The sequence below is a fragment of the Geospiza fortis genome, unplaced genomic scaffold (assembly GCF_000277835.1).
Source record: "Geospiza fortis unplaced genomic scaffold, GeoFor_1.0 scaffold217, whole genome shotgun sequence".
Classification (NCBI taxonomy): Eukaryota; Metazoa; Chordata; class Aves; order Passeriformes; family Thraupidae; genus Geospiza; species Geospiza fortis.
In genome coordinates, this window is record NW_005054392.1 from 1955096 (window position 1) to 1963459 (window position 8364).

The window sequence follows — 8364 nt, forward strand, 5'->3', positions numbered from 1 at the left end:
TACTTGGCTTTTGGAAGAGAAAGGAACTAGATGTAATATCTTTGGGCTAGATAATTCTGCCAGAATGGTAACAGTGTCAGGCATTTCCAGCTAAGGGCTTGCACATTGAGCCAGAGGGATGTGGCAGTGCTCAGAAGCTAAAGTAGAGGCTTGTTGTTGGTTGTGTTTACAAGTTGTTCCATATTCCAGTATTACTCAGTTCTGCAATTTTATGCACTTTCAGGTTCTCCTTGCACGGCATAAGGCTGAAGAGCAGTTCTATGCTGTTAAAGTCCTGCAGAAAAAAGCAATCCTGAAGAAGAAGGAGGTAAGCTGCCCTTCACAATGCCATTGCAATGTCCATCAAAAACATTTTTACTGCTATCACTAAGCAAGTGTACTAAATTAATGGATTTCTGATGTTTTCAGGAGAAGCACATTATGTCAGAACGCAATGTCTTGCTGAAAAATGTGAAACACCCCTTCCTGGTCGGGCTTCACTTTTCCTTCCAGACTGCAGACAAATTGTATTTTGTCCTGGATTACATCAATGGTGGAGAGGTAAGCAGTAAGAAAATCATTAGTATTTCCTATCATGTGTGTGGTGGTAGGGTAGACAATTTCACCCTTCCTTTTAAATACAAAAAAAAAGTTGCAAGGGGAGAAGTCATGGGGGAGAAGTTACTAGATTTAATGTTTCTGCCTGCCAAGTTTTGAACTACCAAAGGATCCTTAGGCCATTTCCTGCTATTGTTCTCCCGTGCTATATATGTTGAGTCTAATTAAGTGCATTGTTAGCAGGCTTTGGCGCCGTTTACACAACTTTGTTCTCTCTGTCCCCTGTAGTTGTTCTACCATCTCCAGAGGGAGCGTTGCTTCCTGGAGCCGAGAGCCCGATTTTATGCTGCTGAAATTGCCAGTGCGCTGGGCTATCTGCACTCCCTGAACATCGTTTATCGGTGAGCAGCCTTGTTCAGTCTGTACAGAAAAAATCCATGTGCTTTGTTAAATAAGCATTGAAAAGTTCAGCTCCTTATGAGCTTGGGATTGCTTTTAATATTTTGTGGTGGCTTAGTGAACTTCTCTAAACAGCTGCACCTAAAATATTCTTGCTGCACCTCCTCTAACATTTATCTCTTTCATCTCTTCCTGCAGAGACTTGAAGCCAGAGAACATCCTGCTTGATTCACAGGGGCACATTGTCTTGACTGACTTTGGACTCTGCAAAGAAAACATAGAGCACAATGGCACGACCTCCACCTTCTGCGGCACACCAGAGGTACGGCCAGCCCTCAGCCCCCCACTCTCAGAGCAACAGCGAGAGCTATTCTTAGCAGTGAAAACTGACTTTGTCCCAGGTGTATGTAAGGCTGGTTACATGAGCAGGGGGCATTATGGGCCTTCTAATAATAGGGCTGCCAGTGAGGACATGTAGGATGCATGGAGCTTGCTGAGCAGGAGACAGCAGCTCTCAAGCCATCTGCCTGTCTGTAAAAATATTGTAGCTTTCCTTTAGCTTAGATGTTGCTGGGATTCAGTAAGCTGCTTTCATTCATGAATGGGGAGGCTTTCTTGGTTGTAAAGATCCTTACGGCTCACATGGATCTTTCCCTTCTCTTAAACAGTATCTTGCTCCTGAAGTTCTCCATAAGCAGCCCTATGACCGGACTGTGGACTGGTGGTGCCTTGGAGCAGTCCTGTATGAAATGCTTTATGGCTTGGTAAGCAACAAATCCTTCATGACAGATCAAACTAGCTTACTTGACCTTTTCCCACAGGAACCCCCCCATGCCTGCCTGTCAGCCTCATTAACTCCTCCTTTTCTGCTTCCCACAGCCACCCTTCTACAGCCGGAACACCGCAGAAATGTACGACAATATCTTGAACAAACCCTTGCAGCTGAAGCCAAATATCACCAACTCAGCTAGACATCTCCTGGAAGGCCTCTTGCAGAAGGACAGGACAAAGAGACTTGGTGCCAAGGAGGACTTTGTAAGTGAGAACTGGCCAGTGCCAGTGCGGGAGGATGAGTGGGCCATACTGTTTACATTAGCTTGGGTCTGAATTAATCTATTTTTCTCTCTCTTAACAGATGGAGATTAAGAATCACATCTTCTTCTCCCCAATTAACTGGGATGATCTCATTAATAAGAAGATTACACCCCCTTTTAACCCAAATGTGGTACGTATCACTTCCAATTATAGAGTGCATGGAGAGTGTCTTTCTACCCCTTGTCTTTGTGGGGTGCCCAGGAGCCAGGGGCAAGTGGCCAGATGGGTGTGTTTGGGGAATGGAACTTTCCTCCCCCGTGTTTGTCCAAACAAAGTAAAAAACAGGTGGTAATTGACTCTTTGGTGATGATCCATCTAAATCTGGCTGGTTTTTTTGTTGTCTCACATGCTTCATTTGCATGGCAATTCTAAAATAATGCCCAGCCTCCCCATTTTACCAAAGGGGAAGTTAAGGTATAGGGAGCAAGTAGCTTCCCTATGGCAGAATTAGAATTGGCTTGTCAGATAGTAACATGTAAAGTGAGAGATCAGGTTGTGGAGGTTGTTCTCCATCATTTTCTGAGCATTTTATAAACTTTGTTTAATAACTAGGAGATCAAAGTCCTGCCCTCCAAACTGCTGTGTGGCAGAGTGGCATGTTTGCATTTAGCTTCTGTTGCATGAGCTTAGTGGGAGTGCAGCCATACTAAATTGAATAATCTTGTTTTTAGTGAGACAGTGTGTAACAGGATACAAAAAAGGGCAAACTAAAACTGTCAAAGGCTGCTAAACAGTGTGCCTGAGGTGATAACACTGTGAGTCTCTGTACAAGGGTGCATGTCTCCGTATTGAATTGAATTGCATACTTACAAAATCTTAAGGTCTAAATTCCTTTTCTGTCCTTTCCACAGAGCGGCCCCAGTGACCTGCGACACTTTGATCCGGAGTTTACAGATGAGCCAGTCCCTAACTCCATTGGCCAGTCCCCAGACAGCATCCTCATCACTGCCAGCGTCAAAGAAGCTGCTGAGGCTTTTTTGGGCTTCTCATATGCCCCACCCGTGGACTCTTTCTTGTGAACATTTTTATTTTATTCTTTTTTAATAATAATAACAGCTATTATTTTTATTTTTTGTTTGGCCTTCTGGTGGAACTGCCAGTTGACCAGTCACCTTGAAAGAGAATTTGCACATTTCCACCATGGCAGCTTTGCAGCCTTAATTTCAACTACACTGTTTGCTGGAAGCTTTTTTGAAGAGCACATCACTCTCTAAATGAGCTTTACAGGCTTTTCATTTCCATTTGTTCTTCCCCCAAAGTGGTGCTGTCTCCTTGGGAAAGAAAAAATAAAATGACTGCTGCCATAGACTGCTACGGCAGATCGTAGGAGTAAGAACAAGCTGTTTTGTAATCGTGCTCGAAAAGCCTTGCCTGGAGATCTATCTGAACGTGATAAGGATTTTATGAAATGTGCCTTTTTTCTGATGAGATCTTGTGAGCTCCAAAGCTTTCCCTGTTGCAGAGTGTGTTTCTCAGTTCATTTATGTGGGTTTACTATGTGAACAAATGGTATGCGTGTGGTCTGCGTACTACAGATGGACTTAGTTTAAAGCATCAGTGTGACACTTGCAGGATACCACAATGTGGGGCATTGTTTGTTTCTTCCATATTTGGAAGATAAATTAAGTGTAATTTTGAAATTTCTTTTGTAAATCTATACTGTCAACTAAAATTATTGAAATGGGCTCACAATTACTTGTATCCAAATGCTTGAAGAAAGCATTGCTGCTATGAAAAAAGATTTCTATTTTTAGAAAGGGTTTTTATGGACCAAAATGCCCCAGCTGTGCAGTCGCTCAAAGCTGTTGGTTTCTTTTTTTTTCTCTCTCTTTTAGTTTAAAAGATATCATCTGTAAAATGGGCATTATTTATGGTCTTGGGGTTTGAGGGATTTTCATTCCTGATTGTATGTATTGTAAAAAAGATCTGTACATTCAGTTGTAACTCTAGATGTATATTTAAACTTACAGACTTACTTGTAATGTATACCATCATTGTAATGTAATATAATTAACATGGTTATATGTATCATATTTTTTTGTGACCAGACCCATAGGTTTGCAGTAAAATCCTGAAAAATACTTCCATGAACTTCATCTTATTTTAAAACAGAGGTTTTAGCAAGATTTAAAATAAGTCCAAGCTACCAATCAGCTAAGATAATTTTGTTTAGGTGTGTGATGGTTATTCCATCAGGCTGCACCCATAGAAGTCTTGCCATGGATACAACTTGGCAAAGTACGTGGATATGACTTGGTCTTCCAACTATGGGTGTTGGGAGTGGTTGTGTAGTGTGGGTGTTCTTTTGTGGTACAAATGCTCCCATTCGCCCAGAATTACTTTCTCTGCCTCAAGCAAAGTGAAGGTGCTGCTCTCTGGTGTGGACAAGGCACAGCTACACTTGAATGATGTCCTTAGGTAACCAAGACAGGAGATGTTTTAGCACAGCATTGAAGACATACACTAGAAACAGACTGTTGTGATACATTGGAAACAGCTCCTGTTGGGGAGTCCAGCCTGGAGCTTCTAACCTTGCTGCTGTGATGTAGGGCAGTGCACTGTACCCTGAGTTTACCAGTGTTCCAAAATCTATTCAGGAGCTGGATTTCACTCACTGATCATATGCTTGCAGCTGGGGTAAAACTGACTGTTTACCCAAAACTGTTCATTTTTTATTACAGAGTACTGCTACCAGATGGCCTGCAAGTGGGACTTCTGGCCAAGAAGCAAGATCACCTACTTGCTTCTTGGGTGATCCTATTCAGTTTCTTTTGTGTGGTGATGGATGGCTTTTTTCTCTGAGGAACTGAGCCTCTGCACCTTCTTTACAGTTCCCATTATCCACTGGGTATTTCAGTTGTTGGTCTTAGCAATTCAGAGAATCCAGAGGAGCAGTTGCTGAGAAAAGTTGGACAGTCAAATGTTGCTCAGGCTGCTGCGATAACAGCAGTGTAAGCAATTTGCTAATAGGGGTGGTATTTCTATTCATTACATTTCTGAGATAAAAGCCAGCAGTAATTTTCCAGCTTTTATCATACGTTCGATGTAGGAACAGAAAAATGTGTATGGCTTTAGCTATGAACTGTTTCTGGGAGACCACACTCAGAGCTGAAAATGCTAATTTATAGCAGCCAAGAAACCTTTCAGATCCTGTTATTATCTGAAAGAGATGCAGTCACCTCCCCCTCAAACTCCAACAAACTCTCAAATTCATGCATTCAAAAACTCTTTGAATAGTGCACTGACAGGCTCTGCAAAGTCTTCCACTGCTATAATGTTCCTGAAACATCTTTTGTGCCCGTGACTTTGTAGGCTAGAGATGTTAAAATATATAGTGCTAATTTGTCTCTACAGAAAATGAAACTCTACTTGCCAAGCAACGAAGCTGTGCATACACATTATCTTTGCCTCACATTTCCCAGCCATGAGCAAGGTGCTGTGTGCAGATATGCAAGCAGAGAGCTCCAGCTCCAGGGTAACAGAACGTTAAATGCTGCCTATCGTTTTCATGGAAAAAAACCCATTGGAGCAATTAATAATGAAGAAGTATAAAACTTCAGTGACTCAAAGGTGTACATCATGTGCTTTTCATCTCTGCCAAGATGTAGGGTATTATTTTAATGGGTTCCTTTTAAAAAACAATGTCTGATTGTAATTCTAAATGTTCTACCATGCGTAGGCTTATTTTGCTGCTGCTGTTTTCTGCAGAAGTCTGCAACAGCTAGCAATGAATATTCAACACATGCTGCCTCAATTGTTTGGTGTAGAAAAGGGGAAAGAGTTGTCCACGATTTTGATCTTGCTGATCTTGATGTATTACAGTCATGCCTGTAGGAAGGATCTGTGGAAGTCACCTGGGTTTTGGGTTTGTTGTTTTGTTTGTTTTATGGAATTCTGTGTCTATAAGATCTGTATTTCCTTTAGAGAAAAGTCTCTGCACTGAGAAGCAAAGGGCTAGCATTCCTGAAATCAGAGGTGACATAGGTGTTATGAGCTGTTTTGACTATGACCTGAATCTGTACTTTAATTTCACTCATCTGTAAAATGGAAGTAGTCATCCACACTTTCTGCTGGTGGCAGTGTGGTAACCGCCACCAGCTTGGATAGCTTTATTTAGCAGAATGGTCAATGCAACTAAACTTCAAACACTTATTATACTGTACTCTGCATAGCGAGCATAGCATGCTTGGGCTTTCATAAGCTCTTTGGGTGGAGTGTATTGATAATACATGCAAAAAAATTTAAATACGTACATGCAGACATCTCACGTGGTTTAGTATGTGCTACTTATCTCCATGTACCAAAAGCCATGAACCGTTTCATGAGCCTTAGGGAGATAAGAGAAATTCTTAGTGACTATTTTTCTTGTGCTCCTTATACTTAGCAGACTGGAGGACAGACTGGACAATAAGCAAATTAAGCAGGAAGTTCCTGTCTCTCCCCCCAAAAATTCTTAAAAAGTAGTTTATGCCTACCCTCTGTAGACTTATAATGAGCCTGGAGAAATTAATGAAAGAAAACAAGACTCTAGTACAGCCTTGCATCTCTAGTGAAACATTTCTACAGACAGGTGCTAGAAATGAGGGATGCTGCTCAGAAAACAGCTTTGGCTAGTGGCCTTAATTCAGCATCTTAACTAGGGTACCTGAGGGTAGGTGAGATGAATCCGGGCCCATCTGGACTCTCCTGAGAAATGAAATGTTGCAGAATATTATGTTCCTATTTAACCACAGTACCAGATCTATAGATGTTTATGTGATACCACGTTGCTGTAGTTACCCTGGTAGGGCTGCTATGACAGCTCACAGTAAAGATGCTTTCTGATGCTCCCCACAGTTGCAGTTCCGGCTATGAAGGCCTACATTTCAAGATCGGGATAAAATTTTCCATGCTGGCTAGGCCTGGTTACGGAAAATTTCTGCAAAAATGTTTCCAAAACATTCCAAAAATGAGGGGGAAAAAAACAACCCCTATCTGAAATAGCAATCTTCAAACAATTAATACAGGTCTGTACAATTTGTTCAGCAATTGCTGAGAGTCAGGCCAGGCTCTGAAAGGTCGGTCTCTTCTGTGAGAGACTGAAATGCGGTAGCTGCTGGCTCCCCTGCGCAGGTCCGGGGGGCACTGCAGTGCCAGGGTATGGTCCCCACGCGTGTCCCTGTGGTCACCTGCGGCTGTGTGCAGTCGCTTCTGCAGCTCCTCATGTCCCTGAGCCCAGGGAGAGCGGGGCCGCGCTGTGGGCCCGGGCCGAGGCTGACACCCTGTGGTGCCACCGGGCAGCGCTCGGCTCCCGCCGGGACAGGGAGAGAGGCGCTGGCGGGAATGGGAGCCTGTCGGAGCTCAGGGACAGGAGGGGAGGGAGACGGCGCCTCTGGGAAATGGTGTCCTCCTTCTGCACCTGCATGAGCCATTGCTTCACGCTGGTGCTGAGAGAGGGGCAGGAGTCACAGCTTCCTCTTGCAGACAGGCATCCCCCCATGATGATAGAGGGGCTGCGCTCCTGGAGCTGTGCAGGCCTTACTGAGCCCAGCTTTCCTTGTCTGATTCAGTCTTCCCTGTAACATCCCCATCGGGACTCATCTGCCTCTGAGAAGCACCAGGCTAGCACAGGAGTTCCCTCCGGAGTATTTTGTGGAGCCTAGATTGCCAGCTGCTACAATGGGTACTGCCCCTCTCCTTCTCCTCCAGCGGGAAGGGTAAGCAGCGCCAGGCAAGAACAGCACTGCGCTGTGTCCATGGCTCCTTCAGCAGCTCCTTATCTGGAAAGGTTGGACTGTTTAGGAAGGGATCTACAGCCTTGGCCTGTTTATTTGGTAGGGATCTGTTCACTGAATTATCTCTCCCCATGAGTGAGGATGAGAAGAACTCAGCACTAGGAGAGATCCCACAGTTCAGGTCATCTTTTATGAATGTAGTATATGAAGCACACAAATAAGTGGTTTATAGGATAAGGCCTAAGCCCTCTTAGACTTTATCCTGCTTTCTCAGTTCTTGTAAACATCCTTCCCTCTGCACTTTAGAGTCTATAGTTATGATTGGTCTCTAGTGGTTTGGTATTGAGATTTTCTACACCGGTGTAGAAAATCCATATACTTACTTTTGAAATCTATAGAAATATATCTTTACTTTTGTAAAGAAGTAATATTCTTTGTAGTCTACCAGAGAATAGAAATCTAGCACACAGTCCTATATATATTTTTTCAAAAATATAAGTCAGTCAGTTACCATTTTTGCTTTTCTTAGGGAAATAAATTTATTAGTTCAGGTAAATGCACATACTGCTCTGAAGACAGCTGGACAGCTAATGTCTCCCCAAGTACAAAGTATATGCCA

General features: G+C 43.2%; 1 protein-coding gene across 1 annotated transcript in view; it reads left to right on the forward strand.

The window, feature by feature from the left end:
- The window catches only part of LOC102037330 (serine/threonine-protein kinase Sgk1), a 5545-nt gene extending 1433 nt beyond the window's left edge, over positions 1-4112 (forward strand). The window contains exons 5-12 of the mRNA XM_005425659.2: positions 224-307; positions 409-540; positions 826-938; positions 1135-1258; positions 1605-1700; positions 1816-1971; positions 2072-2161; positions 2883-4112. Of these exons, the coding sequence (XP_005425716.1) occupies positions 224-307; positions 409-540; positions 826-938; positions 1135-1258; positions 1605-1700; positions 1816-1971; positions 2072-2161; positions 2883-3050 (963 nt within the window). The 3' untranslated portion in view covers positions 3051-4112. The remainder of the gene's footprint in view (positions 1-223; positions 308-408; positions 541-825; positions 939-1134; positions 1259-1604; positions 1701-1815; positions 1972-2071; positions 2162-2882) is intronic.
- Positions 4113-8364: the final 4252 nt, after the last annotated feature.